At 46.8% G+C, this 27,958-nt stretch overlaps 1 protein-coding gene across 1 annotated transcript in view; it reads left to right on the top strand.

Annotated features, from left to right (window-relative positions):
- The window catches only part of LOC146178704 (multidrug resistance-associated protein 1-like), a 76,199-nt gene extending 48,472 nt beyond the window's left edge, over positions 1 to 27,727 (top strand). The window contains exons 18-26 of the mRNA XM_084580013.1: positions 707 to 914; positions 3,034 to 3,344; positions 6,691 to 7,038; positions 7,708 to 7,809; positions 18,670 to 18,876; positions 19,679 to 19,837; positions 23,715 to 23,881; positions 25,503 to 25,697; positions 27,559 to 27,727. Coding sequence (XP_084436139.1) covers positions 707 to 914; positions 3,034 to 3,344; positions 6,691 to 7,038; positions 7,708 to 7,809; positions 18,670 to 18,876; positions 19,679 to 19,837; positions 23,715 to 23,881; positions 25,503 to 25,697; positions 27,559 to 27,727 — 1,866 coding nt within the window. The remainder of the gene's footprint in view (positions 1 to 706; positions 915 to 3,033; positions 3,345 to 6,690; positions 7,039 to 7,707; positions 7,810 to 18,669; positions 18,877 to 19,678; positions 19,838 to 23,714; positions 23,882 to 25,502; positions 25,698 to 27,558) is intronic.
- The last annotated feature ends 231 nt before the right edge of the window (positions 27,728 to 27,958 follow it).

Genomic DNA, 27,958 nt, shown 5'->3' with positions numbered 1-27,958 from the left:
TCCGGTTATGTTTAATATTCGGAACTGACGTCATCATGACGTTATATCCAGTCGACGTCATTCATGCACATACGAAACTGACCCCGCCTGGCGTCTGATCCAGGCATCCGTGCCGCAACAGCATACAGAAGAAGTCACAGTAAAGCAGGAATCAGCGGCGATTGAAATTGCTTTACAGGAAGGAAAAGGTGCAATATCTGTCACAGTTCTCAGCGGACACCTGAACCGTGCCTTGAGGAAAGGAAGGAATGTGGGAGTAAACAAAAATAAAAAGAGAGGCCGTAGTGAACGGCTACCTACCATCACGCAATAAAGGATTTCGCCTCCGTGGAAAGTGCCCCCTAGAATTTATTACGCATGGTCATTGGCTGCGCTCCCGTCATTGCTAATGTAACACGTCGTTTGATCCCTGATTCATACCAGAAAAGCTAGCTTGTGTGAGCGGCACCAAGCAGTAGATCTTGCTCACGATGCAACATTCAGTGAAAGAGCCGCCAATTTTGTTGAAAAGAAGCTACAAGGCAGTGGTACAGCGGGAGAATAAGTATTGGAGTTGCCATCGTACCACCAGCACGCCGGCAACTGCTTCAGAAAGCCAGGCTGGCTATGGAAAGTGCTCAAACTGAAATTCAGTGTTACAGCACCTGTAGCACTATCGATGCTGCCGGGTGTACGTAAGCAACGACTGTGCGACTTCTTTCCCTAGAGTGCCCTGGAGGTGATGTGGAAGACAGTGAAGTTGTGCGGTGCATGGCTATGGCCAGGCACGCTTTTTCTGGCCGCCAGCGCGGTCGCGACATCTTGGCAGCTGGTGTGGATCAAAGACTGGACCGATGCCAGTAGCCCCGACAGCCAGACTAACCCGCATGACAGCAGCTGGATCGAAGGCCTGGTTGCGCTCTCTGCAAGTGCTGGTAAGCAGTGGTAGGAGGGGAACACCCTTTCCATGACATGTCATTTTCGTCTCACATCCTGACTTGCATGCATATACCATCACCGTCAGTACACCTACCAGAACACGCAATTCCATTGCTATTAATACGCAGCACAGCACACTGTTCGCCTTTATGTACCTGTTTCATATCCTCCTTCGAGGACTTATTTCGGCATATTTCGACTCTCGAACTGACATACTTTTAACGCCCGACTGTCATATAATGCGGCAGTCGTGTCTCGATTGCTTGTAACGTGAGACTGCATAGCCATTTGTTTTTCATTTATTTTAGTAGATTACAATATGATCGCGATAAAACTTTTCAGTTCAAGAATTAGCTTAACTTACAAAAAGCTTTGACGGTCCTCCTCGTTACATTTTCATTGTCTTGGTATTATACACAACGTTCCCACCTCCAGAGGGCCGGTTCAAAGTATAAACACGGCGAGGTGCATACCTGCAGCTTCGTTTTTGTAATGTTATCCAACTTCAGGCTTCGTTCTGCAAGAAATAAGAAAAAGCACTCAGATTTTTTGCATGCGAACGTTGCATTGTTAGCAGATAGCCTTGCAGATTTCTAGACGAGTACGGGCTATCAAACCAATAAGCCCGATTTGATGATATTTAACGATTCCTTTAATGAGGTGCCTTCAATAGGATGCCATAAATTCGGAGGTCTATCAAAGTACCAGTATCTAGGCTTATACGGGTGAACGAAGTACAGAAACACTGAAAAAGCAAGGAAACAAAAAAATGGTGAGACGACGCCACCGTAGTGAAGCACATAGCATTATGGAGGTAGAACAAGTATGTAGTATTGGGGGTTATTTCTAAGAAAATCCTGGTGCCAATGCATTACTTTCGGGAATATGACCACGGGGCCACGTGATCTGCCCAGAAGGCTCCGGGCCGAACGGCTCTGTTTCCGTTGATAGCATGGCTCATACGGCCACGGGACCGCCGAGAGCGCTAGCCCTGTCCATGTCGCGGTGCTGGTCACGTGATAATCGCAGAGTAAGATTGGTCACTGCGTCACGACTGGTCACGAAAGCCCTTGCTACCGGCCCCACACCGATGCATATGTGGGGATATCGGATAAGAGCTACCTTCCAAGAAAGCACATTTATTATGCACGCAGACAAAAAATTGCCTAATGAGAAGAGCCTAAAAAGACAAGACCTTTCACTTCAAAGAGCGCCATATGAAGAAGGCGAATTTTACTTTTTGTAACAGAATACGCAGCACTGTAAGTATATTTCTTGATTTCTGTGCAGAAAACGATTGTACACGTCTGGCAACATTAAATTGTGGCTATGCTCTCGGCAAACCGCGGTGATACCTCATGTTTGTTTTTTTGGGCAGGAGACAAACGTAATCTTGTACCTTAAAGGTGTCGTGCCATGGTCATCCAATATATAATTTTGTAGTCTGGCAGATTATACTGCACCCTATTACTGTATTTCCGAAATTTGAAAGCTCTTTGCATTCTTTACTTCCATATAGGTGACTGAAGTTGAGACCGCGAAGCTCCTCCCGTCGACAGCGATTGCCATGTTGAGACAATTGGTGACGTCGCACACACCGACTCCGCATCGTCTGCCGCAGTGCCGAAGCCGATAAGCTGCTGATACCTCTGTTCGCGCTTGCTCAAAGACCAGCATGACTCTGAATGAGTGTACTCAGCATGTTTCTAAAAACAGAACACAGACTTTAGAGAAGCGCAATTTAGCTTTTGCCCGCTCATCGACGTTCAGTGCGACCGTCGTGAACTCGCTGAAGAGAAAATTTCTGTACATCGTATTGTAATGATACAAGCCATAGCCATCATCCGGACCACAGAGAGTGGAGCATGAGCTCTTGCGCTGCCGATAATGCGTTCTTCAATGATTTCGGCCTGTCTTATTAATGGGGCGTGTGACTGGTGACTAAACTCTGCCTACCACCGCTCTAAGCGCGTTCCGGCTGGTTTAATACTGGTGCAAGATCTATCCAGAGAACTCATGTGCCCCTGGTTGTTTTTCCATAAGCCCTCAAGTTAGCTGTTTTTCCAGCAACCTGAAAAACATGTCCATTACTACGACGTGCACCTTCCTTCGCAGTGGTCACAAGAATGGCGGGGAACATGCTGCTGGCTTTCGCCATACATCGGCTGTCCTGGGTCCTGCACCACAGGATGCTGGAGCACGTTCTCTTCAGCCCGGTGTCGTTCTTCGATGCGACGCCGCGGGGCAGGATACTCAACCGGTTCACCTCTGACCTGACCAGCGTGGACATGCGCATGGCTACGCTGGGTAGACAGCTGATCCAGAACAGCATGGTGGCCATCTCGCGGCTTGCCGTCATCGGTACAGAGAGCCTCGCTGTCATTGCGTTTGGAGGCGTCGTGTTGATAGTGTTCTTCATCGGTATGGTACGTTGTACTTTATTGCATTCACAGACAGCTATGTTGATCACTGTATTTGTTCCAAATGCATAAATAACTGGTGACGGCCCACACAGCACCTCTATTCATGACATTTTTATTGCCCGCCATACAAACCCTTTTTGCTGTACATAAATATGTTGTATTATTTTGACACACTCATAAATATGATTTTGATTCTCGTTCAAGGCCAGCAGGTGCTGGATACAAATTTAGGGGCGCTGAATTTCACCTCTGGTACCATTGGATCAGAGTTAGATATGTACGGCACTCCTACGCCAAGTGAGCAAGCTCGCACGGCTTCGATGAAGCAGAACATCACGTCCAGTGCTCTGTCCTATAATGTATGCCAATGAGTATGCATAAGAAAAAGCTGCACTACCAACAGAAGATGCAGCGTAAAAATATTCAAAATTAATTCGGAACAAATTAGGGATTAGTGGTTGATCGAATATCAAGAGGAAAGTATACAACAGTTGCATCTTGCCTGTACTCACCTATGGGGCTGAAACGTGGAGGCTAACCAAGAGAGTTCTACTTAAGTTGAGGACAACCCAGAGGGCTATGGAACGAAAAATGGTAGGGGTAACATTAAGAGATAGAAAGCGTGCAGAGTGGGTCAGAGAAATAACTCAAGTTACCGACATTCTAGTGGAAATTAAGAAGAAGAAATGGACATGGGCAGGACATGTAGTGCGAAGAGCGGATAACCGATGGTCGCTTAGGGTAACAAACTGGATTCCAAGGGAAGGAAAGCGTAGCAGGGGGCGGCAGAAAGTTAGGTGGGCGGATGAGATTAAGAAGTTCGCAGGGGTCAAGTGGATGCAGCTAGCACAGAACCGGGTTAAGTGGAGAATAATGGGAGAGGCCTTCGCCCTGCAGTGGGTATAATCAGGCTGATGATGATGATGATGATGAATATCAAGGGGCATATGCGGAAACGAACACTCGCAATGACAACCTGCAGAAAAGGGAATTCACGCTGTCGATCAAGTGGGCGTACCTTTAATGTGGGAGCTGTGGAAGCGAGGGATGAGAGCAAGGGCGTGCGTCGTTACGTTGAGGAGGGAGAACCTTTGGCACGTTTTACCGCGTCCCACAAATTTGTGATCGCAACAGCACCTGCTGCCATCAATGAATTGCCAATGAAGGTCGCATGTAGGAAACGAATATTCTGATACAAGTCAAGACTGCAGCGGCGACCATCCCTGAAAGGAGGACCCGAAGCCAATGGCGGCAACCAATTGTCCCAACGTCGCAGTTAGCACGTACAGCGTGCAATTGCAGATGAATACCGAGTCTGAGATTAGTGGGATTAGGATTGCGAACGACGTCATGCAACGGACCATTTGCAGAAATCTGTAAGTCCGCTTCTCTGCAAGGGTTGTTTTGCAACCAAAAGGTCTCGTGCCCATACTCCACTCTCGCAGTCTTTGTTCAAATGAAAAGAGGCAGGCGCATCTTTATGGCGCATTTACGCTGGGGATTCGCGAAAGTGTGACAGGCAGGGAGCGTGAGGAATGGGCCGAAACCAGTCATGCTTGTGAAGCAATTCGCTGGATAATCTCAACCCCCTTCATCTTTTTTTTACTTATAAATGGGGGGGGGGGGGGAGGGGGGTAATCAACCATTGTACCTTTTCGACACCTTTCCCTAAGTCATCCTGAAGTTGACTGAAGACATTCAAGAGTTTACTTAGAACGGGAAATTCGCCCCTGTTTCTTTCTTAGAATAATGCGAGAGTGGCGTCTGGGAACGAGAACGTTTAATGCCTTGCAGAGAAGCTCACTTACAGATCTCTAAAAATAGTCATCATTGGTCTACGCCATTGTTTGAAGGGCATCCTTTGAGGGGTATTCACGACTGATTCCTGTGTTGTTTTGTTCATAGCTTCAATTGTGGCGACTTAGGCTATAAGAAACGTCGCAGTGGAGGGCTCCGAAAATTTTGACCGACTGGGTTTCTTTGACGTCAATGGACATCGCACAGCACACGGGCGCCTTGCTATTCGCCTCGAACTAAAAGTGCCACCGCGGCCGGGATTCGATCTCCCGTTCTTGGGTATAGACACTGCAAACCTGACTTTCACTGTCAGGTTTGGCAGGCAGCGGTTGTGGCAACCGTGTATTTCGGGCTGCCATAACGTTGGGTGGTTCGAAACTAAAAGCGAACAAAACAAATGTTTCCGACGCGTCGGCGCCGGTCTATCGGCTGCTGTCAGACAACAGTAAATCGACTCCTCCCCGCTTCGCGCGTCTCGTTTGTCCGACACTGAAACGCTTTGCAACACCGCCCAGCCATGCAACCAGAGGTCGGATCTCTCCAACGTAGTCCATTTCGCTCTCTTTCTTACTCTCTCTTTGATGTTGCGTCGAGCGCGCCATAGTTGCCAGTGTCTCCTGTCACGCTAAGCATCGGGCAACTAGCCTTATTCTATAACCAACCTGCACGCTAACAGTGGGTATCTCGACTCGCCGCGGTAGCTCAGTGGTCTGACACTCAGCCGCTGATCCCAAGTTCGCGCAATGGCTTCTCGACCGCCGTGGTCGCGTTTAGAAAGATACGCAATTCAAGAGCTCTCGTGTGCTGCGTGATGTCATTGCTAACTAAAGAACGCAGGGAGTCCTACAATACAGGCCCCTTGTAAGACATCGCTCGAGACGGTTAAGCGCATACTTTGACGTTAGAAAAGAACGGCCATCGAGCATGGCGACTGAATAAATTCCGAATTATACCATACGTTTCCTTCTCTTTTAACCTGTTCACATGAATCTTTTACCGTTTTGTCACTAGATCTAGAATATTTATGCGTATCGGGAATTAAAAACGAATTATTCGAAAACAAGAAACAAGAAAGCTGTGGCTACCCAACACGTAGGCAAAACGGTAAAGGGGGGGGGGGGGGAGGAAGAGAGATCACATAAAGGGGGGGGGGGAGGAGAGATCACAAAGAGAAAAAGATGAATTTATTGTCTTCTTTGGAGCATCCCTTATAGGATTCTTTTTTTGCGTAGAAACAAACGAAATATAAGTCCGTCTGCACTCCGGCATTCAAGCCGTTACTTTTTTTAATGTTTGACGGCTGATGGCTGTCACAGAACACAAAGGATGGCTCCGACTGTCTATCTTCCGGGTCTCTACAGAAGATATGAGTTGAAAGTCGCCTCAATACTTTGTCGCCACCTGTAAAAGCGATGGAAATAAGCCGATATCTACTGAGCTGTCTCATTGCATATTCAGCGTTAATAAGCTGTGGAATCTACCATCGCAAAAAGAATAGCGATTGTAATAATCGTTTGTGTCTTCGCTTTCATGACTTATGGCTCTGTCGCAGGTTCTCCTGACGCGTGCAGTAAATGCGACGCGCTTCATCCGGAGCGCCCACTTCTCGCGGATGCTTCAGCATGTGACGGAGACCATCGACTCTTTGACCATAGTGCGGGTGTTCGGCATGACGGAGCGCTTTTACAAGCGCTTCTGCCGCCTAGCAGACCAGAACCTGCGCCTCTCCTTGGCCTCGGTGACGTGCAGCCGACTGACGAGGACGTTCGCTGTGGGGTGCAGCCAGTCCGTGGTGCTGGCCACGCTTATCTTCACCGTGGCTCTGGGTGGCGCAGAGGACGAGACCGGGAACGTGTCACGATCAAGCAGCATCGGGTTGGCACTTAACTCGTCGCTGTCGGTGAGTGGTCACAGCGGCCAGTTAGCCGACAGGCTTCTTTGCACCAAATTATGGCAACCAGTGTACAACCGTGGGGCCTGATTCTTGCAAAAGTTTCGCAGCCGGTCTCCGAGCCAAGTCATTCCTACGGGCGCAGGATGATTATTGTCTTTATTAGTGATTATTTGATGAATATTGGACGGGACTTTCGTTCAAATTTTCCTTCGCGTACTGACGACATTACTGTTTCTTTTTATGCAAAAATAACAAAAGTACAGTTATGGATAGTGAAAGCGAAATAGTGATAAATACTAGTGGACACGTGGAAAATGGAACCTTGGTGCAGAGGCTTATCATACTTTGACCACATTGCGTTCGCGCAGTGTTCAGAGTTCTAAGAGCTTTATTTAAACCGAAATTGCTCTCTGCTTGATTATATTCATTGCAACGCGAGGTTTTATTTTTTCTGTGGCTTACTGGTCACTATTTAGGTGCACCTTCGATTCTCTGTACCTGAAAATGAGCACGATTCCACAACATCCAGCAAGGCAATGTATTTGAAGCTTAAAATGTCTTACGGTGCAAACAGTGACCTATTGGAGGGAATCCGCAACGAGGAAACAGTTTCATTAAAGAAACGTTTTTCTTCAATACATTTAACATTGTTTGTATTGGTATTCCACCCATTAGATACCGATGACGATGGGCATGCTGTGTGTCACGTACCTTGGGATGACACAAATTATGGTTGCCTTGGAACGCAACTTGGAGTTTACAGAACTCAAGAAAGAGGTGAGTTTCATCAGACACTGCGTCGCACTCAATCCGCATTCGATGGACACTGCTATTTCAATTCTCTAATCCGGTCCAACTAACATCGAATCTGTGATTTTCTTCAGATAATTACTACCTTGCAAGAATAATTACAAACCTCTTCCCACATGACCTTAGATTTTTCGTGTACGCAAAATTGTTTGGAAAAATGAAAAATCAGCGTAGTTTTTTCGAACCATTTGTACGCTTGGATTCGTTTAAAAAGATTGGTATTCCTTATCATCATCATCATCATCAGTCTGACTATACCCACAGCAGGGCGAAGGCCTCTCCCATATTTCTCCACTTAACCCGGTTCTGTGCTAGCTGCATCCACTTGATGCCCGCGAACTTCTTAACCTCATCCGCCCACCTAACTTTCTGCCGCCCGCTGCTACGCTTTCCTTCTGTTGGAATCCAGTTTGTTACCCTAAGCGACCATCGGTTATCCTCTCTTCGCACTACATGTCCTGCCCACGCCCATTTCTTCTTAATTTCCACTAGAATGTCGGTAACTTGAGTTATTTCTCTCAGCCACTCTGCACGCTTCCTATCCCTTAATGTTACCTCAACCATTTTTCGTTCCATAGTCCTCTGGGTTGTCCTCAACTTAAGTAGAACTCTCTTGGTTAGCCTCCACGTTTCAGCCCCATAGGTGAGTACAGGTAAGATGCAACTGTTGTATACTTTCCTCTTGAGCGATACCGGTAAGCTGCTAGTCATAATCTGCGAGTGCTTGCCAAATGCGCTACATCCCAATCTTATTCTTCTTGTTATTTCCTTTTCATGGTCCGGATCTGCGGTTACTACCTGTCATAAGTAGACATAATCGCCTACTACTTCCAGTATTTCGCTACCTAATGTAAACTGCTGTTCCTTCCCGAGGCTGTTGAACATTACCTTAGTCTTCGGCATATTGATTTTCAAGCCTACCTTTCTACTTTTCCTGTCTAAGTCATCAATCATTATTTGCAGTTCATCTCCCGAGTTGCTTAGCAAGGCAATGTCATCAGCAAATCGCAGATTACTGAGGTATTCTCCATCTACCCTTATCCCTAACTGCTCCCATTCCAAGTCTGAATACCTCCTCTAAGCAAGCTGAGCTGTGGATAGTACTGGGGAGATAGTGTCTCCTTGCCTAACACATTTCTTTATGGGAATTTTGTTACTTTCTTTATGCAGAACTATGGTTGCTGTGCAGCCACTATATATATATATATATATATATATATATATATATATGCATATCTTCCAGCACTTTCACGTATGACTCGTCTACCCCCTGATTTCGCAATGCCTGCATCACCGCCGATGTTTCAACTGAGTCAAATGCTTTTTCGTAATCAATGAATGCTATGTATAAAGGTTGATTATATTCCGAGCATTTTTCTATCACCTGATTGATGGAGTAAAAATCACAGGTTCTTCTTCTTCTCCTTTAAACCTCCCGCACCTCTCCAAGCTAAATGCTCCTCGATTCGGCAGGCGACGTGTAGTTCACACGCAAACACACTGAGACGAATGCCGACGAACTTGCCGTAACAAACGAACAATAACTTTATATAACAAGAACACGAAGCACAGGGTACAGAAAACTTATTCACACCAGACAGAGAGGCGACACACTTTACAAAAAGAGACTGAGCGAAAAACTACTGAGCACATCGCTCTTTTAACGACTTCTCAGTCGGGGCCTGCCTGCAACGCTGTCATCTCCGAGCGAGAATTGAATTGGAACCAGAACCATCGGTGCCTGCGCGGCGCGCTCTTAAATCGCCAGCGCCGAACCTTCTAGATGCGGAGGAGGAACGGAAAACAGCTTAGCGCTGCCAAAGCTTTGCCTTCCCCCCCCCCTGGCCTTCTGGAGAGGCCTCGAACTTTCTCGAACATGGTTAACACGCGCAGCCCTCCCGCGCGAAGCGAGGAGGGGGGCCGGGACCGTGCGGGGGAATGCACGCTTGACTCCGCGCATGACGACGAGGGCGAGGAGGCGCAGCGCGGTGGCCGAGATGACGCAATCGGTCGCGTCGATTTCTCGTAGCTTGGAGAACTTTCCATCGCCGTTTTCTGCGGCGCGCGCGCCGAAACATTACAGAAAGGGCCACCGCGGCCTTACACGCCCCACCATAAGAGGATTGCTGGGCTTTTTTGCCCAGCCAAACCGAATACATACTAAAGGCCGCGACTTTCCTTCCGCTATAACACAATCTACACGCACACTTCCTGTTCATAGTCGCTTCGCGGCATGCATGATGTTCAAAGCCAGTCGCAGTTCCTTGCGCACAAAGTTCACGAGCACAAAGTTCAAAGGCACTTCTCTCGCACACAGTCACTGCACAGCATGCAAAACGTTCAGGGTAAGTCCCAGATCCTGGAGTTCCGCACACATCACATGTGGTAAAGTCTGGCAAGTGTTCTTCGCGCGCTTCGCTTGTCACTCCGTGCTCGCGAGCGCACACACTTACATGCACAGGCGAGCAGGACCGCTCACGCCCGCCGGCGCAACGCTGCTCAGGCTCAAGTGGAGAATTTGTTTTATCTCGACACTCGTTAGAGCTAGGGAGGGGCGCGGCATCATGTGGCTCGTGTAGGTCTGGAAAAATGCAGCATGCTAAACACTCGCCTTCGAATGGGGGATTCGTCGCTTCACCGAGCGTCTCGGGTTCACGAGTGCGAACGGTGGCCAATTCAGCGCCTGTTGCGGTGCTGACTTTGATGTTCGCGACAGCTGCTGGGACTTCTGCCATACAAACAGCATCTGTCGCGGTCAACGCGTGATCGCTGATCTCGCCGATAGTATGGCTCGCGACCGCTGTCACTGAATCAACTGTGGCGCCCTGTTCTTGGTAAGCGCTCGCGCCCGGTGCCGCTCTTTCAGCCCCATTTGCTACATTTAACGCGTCAGGATCAGTTTGTAAACACGCGGCCGCTTTACACTCTTCAATTACCTCGTCTACCGTGGGTTTGAGTTCGGTCTCCTGCTGCCGCGCGCCTTCCGGTGCGCCTGGCTGAACGCTGACGCCCTCGGTAATCTGATCGCACGCGGGCACTTCTATTGGGAAGACTTCAGCCAATGTTTTGGCGTTGTTTACTTCGCTGGTCGGCAACGCATCGCGCACGCCGACAGCATCGCTCGCTCCGGCGAAGGTTGTCTCAGCCGGCGCAGTGCTCGCGGCAGTGTCGGCCAGCAAGGCCGCTTCGTCACCTGACACGCTCCCTTCAAGTACTGTTCGGGGCCGCTCTTTCGAAGGGTTCTTTTTAGTTTCTTCTACTTTACTTGCTTCAATTTGGAAACCACGAGGCATTCGTCTTCTTTCCAATAATTGGACCTCTGCTCGTACCTTTCGAGCTTCTGCCTCCGCTATCACTGAGTTTCTAGTTCGTACATTCTCAATTCTGCCTCCATCTTTCTCAATTCTATCTCCATCTTTCCAATTTCTAATTCAGTCTCTGCTTTCGCCTCTGCCTCTCGACGCTTCGCTAGGTCCTTACTATTCGTCTTTGTTACGCAATTCTTCCGTCTCAGTGAGGCTATGGGGACTCTTACGGACACTCTGGTCCATCCGGAAAACACTGACTTTCTGGTGTTCATGTTTGCTAACCTAACTACACGTCGACACCGCGCACCTCCCGCTCCTAATGTCTGAGCCACGCACACCAACGGACGCAAGAAATCCCGCTCACCTGAACAACGGTTCCGCCTTTCTCGCCGCGTCGCTCCTCGCTGTGGAGCACTTCCGATCGTCGCTGCCTCTGACCGTCACCGCTGGGGGTCCCTGGGTCCTTGCACGCGTCGATGAAGTTCCTACCCCGAACGACCGGGAGATCTCAGCACCTCAGCAACGGTTGCTTCCTCCTTGCCGCGCCGCTCCTGTCTTGTGGGCACTCCTATTCGCCGATGCCTCTGACCGTCTCCTCTTGGGGTCCCTAGGTCCTTGCACGCGGCGAAGCTCTTCCACCTTGAACGGCCGGCAGACTTCGGTGAGCGAAGATAACGTTGCGATGGCTCGAGTAACGGGCTGGGCTTGCGGAGTGCTGCAGTTGCCGAATCGTACTGTCGACTGCGCCAGTAAAAATCACAGGTTCTTGTTGTTCTTCTTCTTCTTTAAATCTTCCGCACCTCTCCAAGCTAGGTGCTCCTCGATTCGGCAGGCGACGTGTAGTTCACACGCAAACACACCGAGACGAAGGCCGACGAACTTGCCGTAACAAACGAATAACTTTATATAACAAGAACACGAAGCACAGGGTACAAAAAACTTATTCACACCAGACAGAGAGGCGACGCCTGCTACGCTGTCTTCACCGAGCGAGAATCGAATCGGAACCAGAACCGTCGGTGCCTGCGCGGCGCGCTCTTAAATAGCCAGCGCCGAACCTTCTATATGCAGAGGAGGAACCGAAAACAGCTTAGAGCTGCCAAAGCTATGCCTTCCCCCCTGGCCTTCTGGAGAGGCCTCGAACTTTCTCGAACATGGTTAACACGCGCAGCCCTCCCGCGCGAAGCGAGGAGGGGGGCCGGGACCGTGCGGGGGAATGCACGCTTGACTCCGCGCATGGCGACGAGGGCGAGGAGGCGCAGCGCGGTGGCCGAGATTACGCAATCGGTCGCGTCGATTTCTCGTAGCTTGGAGAACCTTCTATCGCCGTTTTCTGCAGCGCGCGCGCCGAAACATTACAGAAAGGGCCACCGCGACCTTACAGATGGTATGGATATCATCGATAGTAGAGTACCGTTTCCGAAAGCCTGCTTGATCATTTGCTTGAATGCAGTCTAAGGTTGCCCTGATTCTATTAGCGATTACCTTAGTAAATACCTTCTACGTAAGAGACAGTAAGCTGATTGGTCTGTATTTTTTAACGTCCTTAGAGTCCCCTTTCTTATGAATGAGGATAATTTTTGCATTCTTCCATGGTTCCGGTACCGTCGATGACACCAGGCACTGCGTATATAGGGTGGCCAGTTTCTCTAGCACGATATCCCTCCCGTCCTTTAGCAAATCTGTAGTTATCTGATCCTCTCCAGCTGATTCCCCCTTTTCATAGTTTCTAATGCTTTCTTGACCTCGTCCTTCGTCACTGGTGGAACGTCTGACTGCTTTTCCCTGCCGCCAACCTCGTTACGATCCTGACTACTTTGGCTGCTGTAGAGATCTGTATTCTCCGCGAGATCGACCTAGAGGTGGTGCCACCGTCACTCCGGTAGTGTGGATCGGCAGCCGGCGGCGCTCGCAGAAACGCACGCTGCGTAGGTCTGCTTCCGAGTTTACGGCGGGTTTGTTGGCGATGAAAACGTGTCTTCTGCAGTATTTCTGCAATATTGCAGAAAAAAAATCCAAGGATTTCGCCAATGCAGCAGAAGTGCGGATTTTAGGAAAACAAAGCACGCAACCACCAGTCTTCTAGATTTACTTTGCACGTTTCTTGCGCTGTACCGCGCTCACGCGCTTAATGCTTGGGCCTGCGTAATGACAGCTTTGTTTTTCTTATCGACTTTTAAACAGTTTGCGCGTGTCTCATGCGAGTGAGACCGGCGAATTTAGTGTCAAGCCCACGCAGATACAAGGTTCGTGCTCTGACCTGCAGTACTTTAGATTGAATCGAGAAAGGCTGGTTCATTAATCGTACTTGACTCGAGGATTAAGCAGGTTAAATGTAGCATTGGCAGCGCACTGCATGGCTAGTTGCTTTAGACTGAGTGCGCATCAACTCTGGCCCAAGCAAACACGCACAAGCATTCCCCAAAAATGAGATCACCGGCCGACACTATACAGGAAACCTCGCCGCACAGGAAAGCTGATTGTTCACGTGTACAGCGCTGAGTGGATTGAATTTGCCGAGATCTTTTTGCGGCCACTGCCATAAAATGTGATAGTGTATTACTGCATGCGCCATTAACTGTAAATGATTTCCTGAAACCGAGGAAAGTATAAGGGATTTCTGATGTGTGTGATGTTAATATATAATGGTAAATTAGTAGTGTAATTATTTTCTTTTGCAATGCGAATAAGTTTCACCGTGTGAGAGAACTTTTACACACTTGACAGAATTTACAATAATCAGCGATTAATTTTCAGTAACGTTAAAGTGCAAGCTACGAATTGCTCGCTGCGAAGACATCGTTATAAACTGCGCATGGGCACTGTCATGTTCTGGGAAGCAATTTTACAGGCTGAAAATTTCTTTATCACTAATTGTTTAGCAGTGACTAAATCTTATGCGAAGTAAAATATTATGGTTGCTTCCAAAACAGATGCCGTATATAAAACTATTCCGAAAGAAATGGAGGTCATCTTATCATGCGACTATAAAAATGTATTTATTCCCGAATTAAACACCGATATTTAAGCCCGCATGAAGCTGTTTTACTCCCTTTGTCAGAAATGACGAGTTTGCTCGGAAGACAGCACTTGGACGAAAAGGGATTATAATGATTATAATAGGCTATCAATAAAGTACATTGATCTAGGTGTATTATGTAATATCTAGGGTAACAGTTAGGTGCAGGGAATATGTTTCCCAAACATTCGAACATTTCTCTAAAGCAAAATGTGCTCACTAAAACTTTTACGAATGCACAGAAGCCTTCAACAACAACAACAAAAAAGAAAAGAGATGCATATATTGGCCCGGGTTTAACGCATGAAAGATATCGGCTATGACGGATGATTGCAGAGGCTGGTTTTGGTGTAGTTTTTTTTTCATTATTAACACCACATTTACCACGTGGGATATTTTATTGTGCAGTCAAATCCCACAGCAGAGGGATGCCTTTCGAAACGGTTGTGATTGAATCCCCCGTTCTCGAAATCAGCAGTCGAGAGCCCTTATTATTGAGACACCGCGACAAAGGTTTAAAAGCCAAAAAAAAAAAAAAAAACTCACAACTCTATCGTGCATACAGACGGCATAGTAGGCATAGAGTGGTCTGTTCAATCTGCATTCTGCTATATGAAGCAGGGTGGCATATGTTCTAGTAGCTGCGATATTCCAAACAGAAACGAGAATATGCGATTTCTGAGCGTTAACTTTTATTGACGGCAATGACCTGTTTTGCTTTGACACGGCGGTAACGACAGTACCACTTCGTTTGAGACATTGCATGTCAAAGGATCTCAAGCGCCGAAGACCGCGATGGATGATGTCCTTATCCAAGCATGACATGCTCGATACGGACAAGTATATTTTTTTTAATGAAGCGTGGGGTTTATAGACTGCTCATATTTATTTTGCAAGAGGCATATAGGTAAGCAAAAGCTCACAGGAACTGCGAAACAAACAAAAACACCCCTGTGCAGGCCACATGCGCGCGCGTAAATCATTGCGGGCTGGCACGCGACGCGAAAACGCATCCACGCTCAGTAGGTTTCGCCGCTGAGCCGCAAGGTGGCGACTCTGCTCGATCTCGAGGCCAATAGAACTCCTCAGCTACTTTGACTATCTTGTCCATATTCGTGATGACGTTGCCCGCCTTGTCCCTTATCGCATACATCTGGTTTTTGCCTATGCCCAATTTCTTCTTTACCGCTTTAAGGCTTCCCCCGTTCTTTACAGCAAGTTCAATTTTCTCCATGTTATACTTCCTTATATCAGCCACCTTGCGCTTATTGATTAGCTTTGATATTTCGGCCAAATTGATCTGGTCTGTTCGATTGGAAGCTTTCATACTCTGGCGTTTCTTAATCAAATCTTTCGTCTCTTTAGACAGCTTACCGGTATCCTCTCTAACTATCCTACCACCTACTTCTACCGCACACTCAGTAATGATATCTCTGAAATTATTGTTCATTGCTTCTAGGGTAATATCGGCATCCTCGGTTAGAGCTGAATATCTATTCTGTAGCGAGATTCTGAACTCTTCTGCCCTCCCCCACACCGCTAATTCGTTGATGGGTTTCTTTCTTACTAATCTGTTGCATTCCTTCCTCAGATTTAGGCTAATTCGGGACCTCACCATCCTGTGGTCACTGCATCGCACTTTCCCGATTACCTCTACATCTTGCACAATGGCTGGGGTTGATCACATTATGAAGTCAATTTCATTTTTAGTCTTCCCGTTAGGACTTTTCCATGTCCATTTCCGGTTCTACCGTCTGCTGAAAGGTATTCATGATTCTTAAGTTATTACGCTCTGCAAACTGAACTAGTAACTCCCCCTGTTATTCCTAGAACCGATGCCATAGTCACCTAATGCTTGATCTCCTGCCTGCTTTTTCTCTACCTTGGCATTGAAGTCGTCCATTAGTACAATATACTGCGTCTTTATTTTTCCCATTGCCGATTCTATACATCTTCGTAGAAGCTTTCAACTGCCTGGTCATCATAACTACCTGTAGGTGCATAGGCCTGTACAACCTTCAGTTTATACCGCTTATTAAGCCTAATTATGATGACTGCCACCCTCTCATTAATACTATAGAATTCATCTATATTACCCGCTATATGCTTATTGACAAGAAAACCTACTCCTAGTTGTCGCCTCTCTGGTAAGCCTCGATAACACAGTACACGCCCATCCTTCAGTACAGTATATGCCTCCTTCGGCCTCCTAACCTCACTAAGCCCTATGACATCCCATTTCATACCTTCTAGTTCCTCTAACAGCACTGCTAAGCTAGCTTCACTAGCTAGGGTTCTAACGTTAAACGTTGCCAGGATCAGTTTCCAATGGCGGCCTGTCCAGCGGAGCTAGAAGTTCTTAGCACCCCCTGCTGCGTCACAGGTCTGACCGCCGCCGTGGTCAGTTGTTCCGCAGCCGCTGGTGACTGAGGGCCGGGGTTTTATGGAGCTTATCAAGGAGGTTGCGGCCAATTACTGCACCAGGGTGGCCAACTCCTGTTCTGGTGAGGGAGTGCGTTGCCGGAGGTGTTCACCGGCATCAGGTCGCACCCCAAACCTGTTTATGCAATTCCAGCGACACGCGGATATATATATATATATATATATATATATATATATATATATATATATATATATATATATATATATATATATTTTTTGGGGGGGGGGGGGGGGGCGGACGAAATTGCGGACTCCTGTAGCGGGCTCCACACCACGTGCTTCGGCGTCCTACACCTATATCACACGGAGTAGGACGTAGAACACGAAATAAAAAATACAGAGGAGCTGATTACTCAGCCGAGGGAGGAAATGCTGCGAGGCTCGGTTAGACCCGACAAATCAGCAGCATGAGATGAACGTACGGGCAAGAGCGGCTGAGAGATCCAGCAAACTCGTGGAATAAAAAGGCGACCAACAAACTTCAATTCAATAAATAATATTTCATCACCATCATCATCGTTACCGTCCCGCCTCGACCGCGAGCGCCGCAGGCGACAGGGACGAACGCAGTTCGCCTTACGAATCCTGATGATAGTGCTTTATTTACAAAGCTCTACGCAATACCAAACCTCGCTTTTCTTCCTAGTTTTAGGCGCGTTCTCTCTAATACAGTAAAATGGATGTGTTTTGAAGCCTTGTTTTCATTTCATATGCGCTGGGGTAGTTGTCCTACACGCTACCTGTCTCGCTCTTCGAGAGGCTAGGAAGGGAGAAGCACAAAGTTTTCGAGAAATTTGCTGTCAGCCACCTCTGTCTTACCCTCTCACGGTACGCTGTGTGCATGATACATGGTACCAGGCGATCAGAGGGTTACTCGTCCCGTGACGTTTTCGTCCGCGGTCAAGCACAAGAGTGGGTTTTTATGCGTTTTGGCTGCTTTCAAATGCAGCCGTGATGGTCGGAACCAAAGAAATGAACTCATATTCAGCAGCCTCTCTTCACTACCACTAATGAACTCGACATTAAAAGTTCCTGTTCGGCGAGTTGGTAGTTCATTTTGTTGTAGGAGTCTTTAGCGCAAACAACACAAGGACAAGTGTGTGTGTGTGTGCGTGCGTGTGTGTGTGTTTCGCCTTTCTTGTCCTTGTATTGTTTGCGCTAAAAGCCCCTACATCAAAATAAACTCTACGGCAGCCAGCGATCGAGCTTTGAAGCACACTCAGGTTGATTCGAAGAGGGAACTCTGTACATTCTAATAAGCAACGCAAGAAGACAAACACACCTTCCGCACACGTCATGCATGTGAGGTGATCGCGGCCGTGATGTGAAACAGATAACGTACTTGAGTAAAGGTTTACGTGTGCAGTTTCCAGAAAACAAATACTGTTCGACTCGTCTGTTGCTCAATGCGCATGATGCAGCATAGCGCAGATATCACAGCGTGCAGTCAAAGATAGAAGTGCTGCTGTCTAATATATCGCATTTGCAATCAGGAGCAGTAATTATTGATGATATAGGGCAATCGATTTCTTTTTGGCCGATATAGACGAAAAACGCCATTGCTGGTACAATAATAACTTCTTCTACAAAGGTTCATCTAAGGGTGTCTGACCAAAAAACGAATACGATTTTACATCCTGATTAAAGTTTATTTATTATCAACTGCACCAGGAACACAGTGCTTTGTAAGCGGTGCGCCTAAATGATTATCCTCATGTCGGAGGCGGCTAAGGAGCCTCTGTACAAAGGCGTTTTTAAATATGAGTAAATATGGAGATGGCTAATGCGTTGCTCCATCATTGAAGGAATTCCTTCTCAGTATGTCCAAATTAACAAATGCTTATTTCTTCACTGATGTTAAATTTTATAATTGTCCCTCCATAGGGAACTTAATTCGAACAAAGTAAAAGTGTGATTTTCGCTAATCCTAATCGAGGAACCTTTGGTTGAACGCGAATAGTGTGTTCCCTGCGAAGTTAAGCCTTCGCGGAGAACGTGCTCAAGTTCTCAATCGGTTTCGTGACAACCAAGACAATTAGGACACTATATTTCACGCAGGAAGAGGTCGAAGGGGAGTCCACCGACAGAACGCCGAACGGCAACTGGAATCATGAGGCCAACGCTGGCGCTCCTATCCACGGACTTCGACCGACGTGGCCTACAGAGGGTCGGATCGAGTTCCAGGACTTCTCCGCGTCCTACCGGCCAACGGTGCTCGAGGACTCACTAAAGCACGTCACCTTCACCGTGTGCTCGCGTGAGAAGGTGAGAATGTTGTACGCTACTGCGGCGCATTCGTACTGTTAAAAAGGCAAACTACGCGTAACAACTAGCGCAGCTAAAGTAAACTTTTCAATAGCTGCCCAAGAGTAAGCTGCAATGCTCACAAGCGTTAATGACAACACAACAGCGAATGGTCTCCAGCACCACCGATAATTTCTCGCGATTGTCTTAGGTGACAATTGTCGGCTCGGCTAGATGAAGCTCAGGTGCACACGCGACTGTAAGACGGAGCGTGTAAGATATTCTTCTCTGTGCGGAAATGCCATATGCCGTCACCTTTGGAATGTAAAATCTAAAGGCTGATTTCGATGTCGCACCGATGACCCACCACCACTGTGTCCAGGAACACACTTTTTCCGCAATTTAGACAAGAGTGTTATGAAAGCATAACCAACCTCCATTAAGCCTGCTCTTTAAGTAGTTCTTCTGACGAGGGGTAATTTGATTCGACAGTGAAACCACCATGACAATACAAAAGAACAGAGCCAAATACTTAAGGTCGTTTTAGTTTATAGTTTATTACCTTTGATGCCGTACCAGTGAACACTGCGTCCTGAGTACGGTTCACTAGCGCTCACTGCACTAAACGCTATTAGGCCGAAATTTTTCAAGTGCGTGCTTCCGTGCATGGTAACATTGATTTCATTCCTCTCTATAGCTGGGCGCGCGTTTACTTTACATTTCCAGTGTAACAAGCAATTCAGTCCACTCGAGCACCTTATTGCATTTTCGTTCAGCGTCTCCGCAGTATCTGAGGCAAAGCATGATCCGCTTACATTGCCAGGTTGGCATCGTCGGCCGCACGGGGGCCGGCAAGTCTTCCTTGGTACTGGCCCTGCTGCGAGTGCTCAAGAGCACCGGAGGACGCATCCTCATCGATGGAGTGGACATCGCCTCGATTCCGCTTTCTAGGCTCCGCACAGCCATCACCGTCATACCACAGGCAGGTCCTTCTAGACAAACGCTAACCTCCTTATATGTTCCTCATCATGACGCACTTCATCCTTGTAGCCTTCCACTTCAATGCATGTCATATCAAACGCCAAGGTCACATTTCTTTACCTCTATTTATATTTACTTTATACTTTCCCGTGTGCTGCATTTATCCCATTCTGCGCTTCTTTCCCAAATCCCTTCCCTGAGAAGACTAGTGAATTGCCGCAAATAAGAAGTCTGATTTTTCTTCCTTTTTTTGTATTACGTACCTGCAGCAATGTCACAGCTGCACTAAATGGCAAATCCTCCAAAATGTTAAACTTATGTATGCGTGTATAACCTTATTGCAGAGAGAGTTTTCTACCTCTACAAACTGCCAGGACTATAATGCATTTTGCAAACTGCTGATTTTTCCATGAATTGTGACGTGGACTATAAAAAATAATCCTGGTGTATTCTTTAAAACCACAAGGACGTCTACAACTGTAAACAAATTACTTGGTTTCCCAGCTCTGGGCAGGTGAAATCAGTGTCCACAACATCGGCAGTACTCTTATGATTCCAGTATCGGCATGACAGATACTTGCTGAGTAGGTGCCTTGCTCACAAGGAGAACACCAGTACCATTTCTCACAAGAGGGAGAACACCAGTCTTCTTTTTTATTAACAGAGTTTCGTACCAGCGCAACACAGCGGCAACTAGGCGAAATACACAAACCCAGAAGGAAGACACAACAGCTCATATGGTGTCTTCCTTCCTGCCTTTTGTTTGTTTTGTTTAGACTGCACTGTTTTTGCAATATTTATTCCCTTAATAGCTCAGAGTTTTGCTCTGCTCAGTACTAGCTGCTGGTAAGCGCACGGACAACTTGAAATTCGATGCGCCTGGTACTGCTGCCCTTGATTTTTTCTCTATTTAGGCGCCCTAACACTAACACTGCCCGTCTACCAACAGTATAAGAATTGATGCTTGTAGAAAAAGTGCTATAAGAGCTGATGGTCCCGGCATTCTTTTTTGTTCGAGAAGTGGATGGAAATTTCTAATGCTCTAAGGTCTCTACCAAATTCAGGTACCTTCTCTCATACCAACATATAAACCACCTTTCAAACCATACGTCAGTTGATATTCTCAACAGGCACGCATGCTCAATGTGTAAACTCTGCCACATAGCACACCTCCTTGTAGAAGGACCCATACACTGACTAAAGACAGCTATCATTATCTTCTTGTCATGCTTTCACAAATATTATCCTTCTCAATTCACAGAAGAGAGAATACCATACTACAGCTACAAATTGCATGGGGTCAATTTCCCATGCTCTGTGGTTATAAAAGGTATCGCTATCACTCTCACTTGAATGGTCGAAATTCAAGAAGCGGATGTGTATACCGTTACAGCTGTGAGCGGCGGCAGACATGTGCGTTCCAGGAGCCGAAAATAAAGCACCTGGTAGCCTTACTGATATTTGTCCATACGCAGAATGTAACAAACAAAACATTAAGCTACATTTTTTGCCGTGTACCATATGGCATTATAAAGAGGCAATTTAAAGCCGATTCCACTGGGCTTCAATAAATTAAATTAGTATTTGGGCCGCTAAAAAAAATTTACATTTTGGGTACATTACACCATGTTCCATCGGTAAAAGTATACAAAACGAGGCACAAAAGCAGCGCCAGTGATGGTGGCGCTATTGGCGAATCGTACGACGAATAAAAAAACAGTCCATCGTCCTTGAAATTAGTTATAGGCAACGTAAAACACAGTGAAAGCCTGGCCTGTGCCTAATATACAGCGAACTGACAGAGTAATGCTGAGCAGTTCAATGCAAAGCTGAATTTCTGAACGTGCTGCCATTTTGGCAATTCCACTGTAAGGTATCTTTGAGCATCTGCTACCGCAGCATGAAATGGACCTGACGTCACGGCACGCTTTGTTGTTTTTTACACCTTAAGCTGCACCTGAGCTGCCATATTTGTTTCCTGCACTTCAATGAATTGAGTAAGGTCGTAAACAACACTACTTATGATACGAGCCCCCTTTAAGAAAAGCGCTGATCCTCGTGTGCAGAGAAACACTGCGCGAAAAAGGTCATCGCAGTGACAAGTGGATGGGAGAATCGAGTTTGTGTACATATTTGTTCCATTCATGTATTCTTTCGCGTAGTTCCACTACAAAATAGGCCGACGATTACGCTACTCGTTAGTGCGAAATATGAGTGCAGCTGTCCAGATAAAATTTCAACTTTGAGATATGCTGCTCTAAAGAATTTAAGAAACATGTTTTATATACGCCGAGTTTGAGCCTAGTCTGTGCTCATCCCGACAACTCTTCAATTTGATAGTTCCCTGATAGTTATACAGGAGGCGTTCTCATGGCACCTACCGGCGCCGCGTAGGCAACGTTGGAGAGTTTATCCTCCTGAGCAAACATATTTCGCGGCAGATGATTGGTACATTGCATACTCTTCCATTGAGGGCATACTGCGACGGCCTTAATAGCTCCCCTAGCTGAGTTACATTCCCTTTTACGCGCCTTGCTACTGGCTACATCATTACTTTCGTAATGTGCACCCCTATTGTACTACAACACGTTATCTTAAACACACACAGTATAGAGTTAGTTGCTGCGTTATGCGAAAGACCACCCGACGTAGTTATGGCACCCCATTTCACGCAAGCCTACGTGCCCGCTACGTGCCCTTAAGGTTGCATGTCTGAGTCGATACCAAAAAGGTCCGCAGTTCGTATCTCACGCCAACTTCCTATCTGACGGTTGCCCAGTTAGACGCAGCAATTGTCCCGCCGGGGCAGCGCAATGGTTACAGCGCTCAACTACTGTTCCCAAGGATACGGGATCGAGTCCCAGCCTCATCGGGGGCTTTTCGATTGAGGCGAAAAGCAAGGCGCCCGTGAGCTGTATGTCAGTGCACGTTAAAGAACCCCAGGTGGTCGAAATTTCCGGAGTCCTCCACTATGGCGTCTCTCATAGCCCGAGTCGCTTTGGGACTTTAAACCCCACAAACCAAACCAAACTAGTGTAGCAATTTATGCCTCTTCCAGCCGTGCAGTTCACTTGACCTACCAACTCTCCTATATGTCACAGGTACACTCGCGATTTTCCCTCAAATGCCCATCGCTACCCAATACCCGTCTACTCCTCTGCTTTCCACCTTCCGCCTTTCCATCTTCCGCCGCTGCCCACTTTACTTTGCAGGCGTCATGACAGCAAGTTTAAAATTGTTTGCAATGTTTGCAATATGGTGGCCACAGGGGGCAATCTACCAGCGGTACGCTTAAAATTCGCCTTCAAGTGTAGGATACCATAGTGTTAAGGCCACAAAGACGCTCACGCTGTCATTCACCAGGCTCTCTGAAACGCGTTTGTTCCGGACGACCATTGTTGCCTGCGGGAGTCATAGCAGAAATTTGTGCCCCGAGTTGACGGGTGCAGACTACTATAGGGTAGCCGCATGGGCCACTGTATTCCAGCGTAGCTGGTGGGCAGCTGTCACATGGTCACCAGTCGGCAGGTATATGGTGGCCCCTTTGGGCAGCTGTAGGGTAACCCTGGGCCACCCTATATACTACAGCGTAACCAGTGGAAAGCTAAGGGTAACCAGTGGGCAACTGTCACAGCGTAACCAGTGGATAGCTATAGGGTATCCCTTATAACTGTCCATGTTTACGCTGGCAATGACGCCGAAGCGGCCCGAGCCAGGAATTGGCGCCTCAGATCTGTGCTCTAAAACCGTGAACAATGGACTTCCCATCGTTGTGGTCGGGTAGAGAAATTTGTTTTAGTGAAGTCATGGGGCCACTGCGCGGCACCTCCTCCGATGGGCTTAACCTGACTCATCATGTCCGTCTTATGCACCGCTAGGACCCAAGTCTGGTGAGGGGAACACTTCGCGCCAACCTGGACCCGACAAAGCAGCACTCTGACGACGAGCTCTGGCAGGTGCTGCAGCAGGCGCACCTGGCGGACTTCGTATCCAAGCAACCGCTCAAACTGCTCCTCGAAACAGGAGATGGAGGTGGGAACCTCAGGTAAGAGTTCCCAGGTAGTAAGTACCCACACGCACGTTCGTTTCACGCCCTACTTAGCATTAACGTTTTAACAATGTGATAAGAAAAATCCTCATGCGTCAGATGGCAAAACTAAAACTTATCACAGCACGGCTGCAGGTACATGCGAGGTCAGAATAAATCGTAGCGCTAAAAGCGAGCGGACCACACAGCTTTTTCTGGTTGAGTATTTGAACTCAGGATTAGGCCTAAGTCACTCGTGGTGAACAGCCTACAGTGTTAAACAGTGAAAAGGTCGCCTACTCTGACACCGTGGCTTAATTAGCGGAGAAAGGAGAACTAAGCGCGAGATTACCTATTAAAGATGACGAGAGAGGCATATTCCACTGATTTATTCCGCGATATCGTATGCAGCTCGTTGCACTGAAGAGCCGCAGTCAGTGCTGCACACGGCGGACGCGAAAAAGCCTGATTGGTCGACAGCGTCACGAGGTCCCAACCACGTGACCTCGCACGGGAATTTTGAGATATCCCATATTGAAATGAAGGTAAAAAGTAGCGACAGGATGCAAATGAAACGAAAATTCACAATGACATTTTCTTGATGGGAGCATTTCGCAAAGAGTCAGTATTGTAACAAAACACATTTATCGGCATTGGAGCTCGAATCGAAGCCCTTTCCATTCTAGGTGGGCACTCAGTGCAAGGCCGGGAATGTTCTTTTCTTTGCTGCCTGTGTCAACACAAATACCGTACTCCAGGTGGTAAAATTTCCGGAGCCCTCCACTACGGCGTATCTCATAGCCTGAATCGCTTTGCGACGTCAAACCCTAATAAACTACAAATACAGTACAACCGCTAAAGAATTTGATGAACGTGTTTTTTTTATGTATAACCAACTTAAAAGTGCATGGGATGGGCATGTATGTTACAGGAGTAATAATTTAATATAATTTAAACAAGGATTCGTTCTAATTACCTTAATGGCAAGGCAGTGTTAAAGGCACTATGATGCCTATGTGAAAGTGAACCATAAACGTATTTCTCATATTTTTACATCAACGTCTTTGTCTATGCATGCGGCATTACACGAGAAATGGGCGATGCAGTTGTGATAGCCTGTAGTTTTGCTCTTCCTGAATTGAATGGATCTGATAAGGTTTGCGGCTCCAGTAGTAGGTTGTTCTGATCAAGATCGCGGGTGGGCAATAGTTCTTGCAGGGGGAGTGCAGACGGCCTTGGTGTGATCAGAACGGCCGGAAAGACAATGCGTTGGTGACATAATTGGTGGTTTTAAAGGTGTTGTGATAAACATATTGTATACGAGCAAACAAGAACTTGAGAAAAAATTGAAAGTGATTGCATTAACAGCCAAATCAAGTCACTAAAAATAGCCTCATCAGAGCAATAGTAGCCAATATGAGCCTCAGCAGCCTGCCTCATCTTTTTCGCTTGTCGCCTGTCCCATTTTCAGCAGTTTCGCCACAGATGGCCATCTAAGTTCGCCCGTAGAAAAAAAAGGTTCACAGTCATCCCCTCCCTTTATTACTGAAAACTCCACGGAGTGTCAAACTTGTAGGCAGTGTCCTTACATGGCTAGGTCACAATGAACCCCAAATAACACTCACCTTTGGTTAAATAGTGCTGGTCAGCGGCAGCTTGTATGCCTGGCTCGTGCCCTCCTGCGGAGACCAAGCATTTTGGTTCTGGACGAAGCCACCTCGCAGATGGATGGAGACACGGATCGCCTCATCCAGGCAACACTCCGAGAGAGCTTCGGGAACTTCACCCTGCTCACTGTTGCACATCGCCTGCAGACAGTGCTGGACTACGACCGGTGAGCTATCGAAGGATCACCAGATTGAATGAGCTTTCGCTCACTAGAAATAAGCACATAAGCCAAACTGAAGGGCCGTCCTAAAAGTATTCACACGACATCACCCGCAATAGGGCACTTACGTATACAGTGCTTCTGGTACGGCCACTGAATTACAAGGTGATATTTCGGTGGCTGGCTGTGAATAGGGAAAGGGTGAATGTAGTGTACACAGAATCATTTGTTTAAACGTGATATTACATATATATATATATATCATAGGCAACTCTGAACCTCATGGTATTTTTTAAAACCTTGGTTACATTAGCTGATACACCCAGTACAGTGTGTGTGCGTGCGTGCATGTACCGCGTGTATCAGCTAATGTAACCAAGGTTTTGAAAACAATAAGATGTGTTCTAGCCAGGTCAAACTAAGAGCTGTTCAGAGTTGCCTATGCTAATGTGCAGTATTTTCATTCACCAAATTTAATTAATAAATACTAATTACCCATATCTAAATATAGCCTTGTGGGTAAAAGTGGGGATACGAAGGTCATAGACCGCATAAAAGAAAGAACGCAAATATAGCCAGCAACACTTGAATTTTGCAAAAACAGAACAACAAAGCAACACACAACAGACCACTAAGCTCAGAACAGTAATGACCTAAATTATTCTGTAGTAAATACATATATCAAGCAAATAACCAAGTTGCGCAGGGTTAGTAGCGATGGCCGAGAATGTCAGAGAACTTTGCACCAACGGCGGATTGAGAAACATTGAGAAGAAGCAGACTTTATCTGACAGTCCAGGGATGAAAATGACTGCAAAAAAGTGGAAGTACATGTCAAACTGTTCATAATATTTAGAGTGGTTGCGCCCCTTGCAGATGTAAAATTTTAAATTTTGCCTGCAAGTATGCATTTCCAAAGATAATTCGATTAAAGTTATTGCCCAGAACAATATTACGCAAAATTGTGAGTGGACAGGTAGGTTCCGTCCTTAGGCTAGGATGCAATAGCATTAGTACACAAGTCACACATACTATTCTTCGTTCACAATGACATAATTTATCATCTTCACACTTCGCAGGTTTCGCAGTGGAAAGTCAGACGAGGACACCGGGCACAATAAACTGATGGGGCACCATTTGTAGGCGCAGAAGCGTAAATAGACAGCAGGGTTTTTTAGATGGTCGTCACATTCTGGAGCCAAGATGCGACTTCAGCAAAGCGCATTTAAAACACTGTTTCGCACTGAAGACGGGTTCTCTGTAACAACACTGACGCCGTTATTTGTACCATGTACCCTATTACCATTGTCGTAGTGCCAGGAGCCCGACTATTGGTAGTGCGCATGCGCTGCTTGATCACGATCCCGCAGGCTTGCGCACAGGTGGTGGGCATCTTGCGCCGCGCGCGCGAAAAAAACCCTATGAGTCACATTAACCTCATAGGCATTTCTCATAATAAGCTCTTACAAATCTCCTATCATCTCATACAAATATCATTCAACATATAAGAATTATATGAGAATGCATGACATTTGTATGAGTTTAGCATGAGCTCAGTATGAGAAAATTGTATGAGGTTGTTGTGACTCATACAATGTTTTCACTAAGCAGGTGAGCAGCCACGCGTCAGAACCGATCGATGTGTGCGCACTGCATTAGCTGGCACGAAGTAGACTATATTTGATGTCCTGACTCCGCATAGCTGCCTTTCGTCCTCTATGAATGTTTCCTTTATTTAGATGCGTCCGTTTACATTTTCGAAAGGCTGCTGGACAGCGCTATATATTGGAGTACCAACTATGTAGGAGTGAAATGGTCACGCAAAGTGATAAAAAACTTTTCTCTTTTTTTTTCATGTTTATCCCAGGATCCTGGTCATGAGTGACGGTGGCGTCGCCGAATACGGCTCCGTCGGAAAACTGCTCTGCGACAGTACCTCTCTGTTCCACAACATGGCACTCAAGGCAGGAATCACCCACTGCCACGCATCCCAAGACGATAGGTCCCTTTTCACGGAAGCCATCACGCGCCTCTAGTCATATCTGATTTCATAACTTGAACTAAATGAATTCACTTTTCTTAAAATACGAAGTTTCGTGAAAGCTGTATAGGATTATTTTTGCGTATTTGTAAAGCGGTTGTCAATAAGTAAATAAAATTTCAAATACAATCCATAGTGGAAGATTCCCCCCAACTTGTTGGACCTTATTCTACTAATTTTCTTTTACCATCTGTTTGTGCAAATCCTGTGAAGTGGGCTTTGCTTT

The sequence above is a fragment of the Amblyomma maculatum genome, chromosome 9, assembly GCF_055883805.1.
Source record: "Amblyomma maculatum isolate TAMU_Amacu chromosome 9, ASM5588380v1, whole genome shotgun sequence".
NCBI lineage: Eukaryota > Metazoa > Arthropoda > Arachnida > Ixodida > Ixodidae > Amblyomma > Amblyomma maculatum.
The sequence above is the reverse complement of the archived record's forward strand: the minus strand, read 5'-3'. Positions and strand labels throughout refer to the sequence as shown.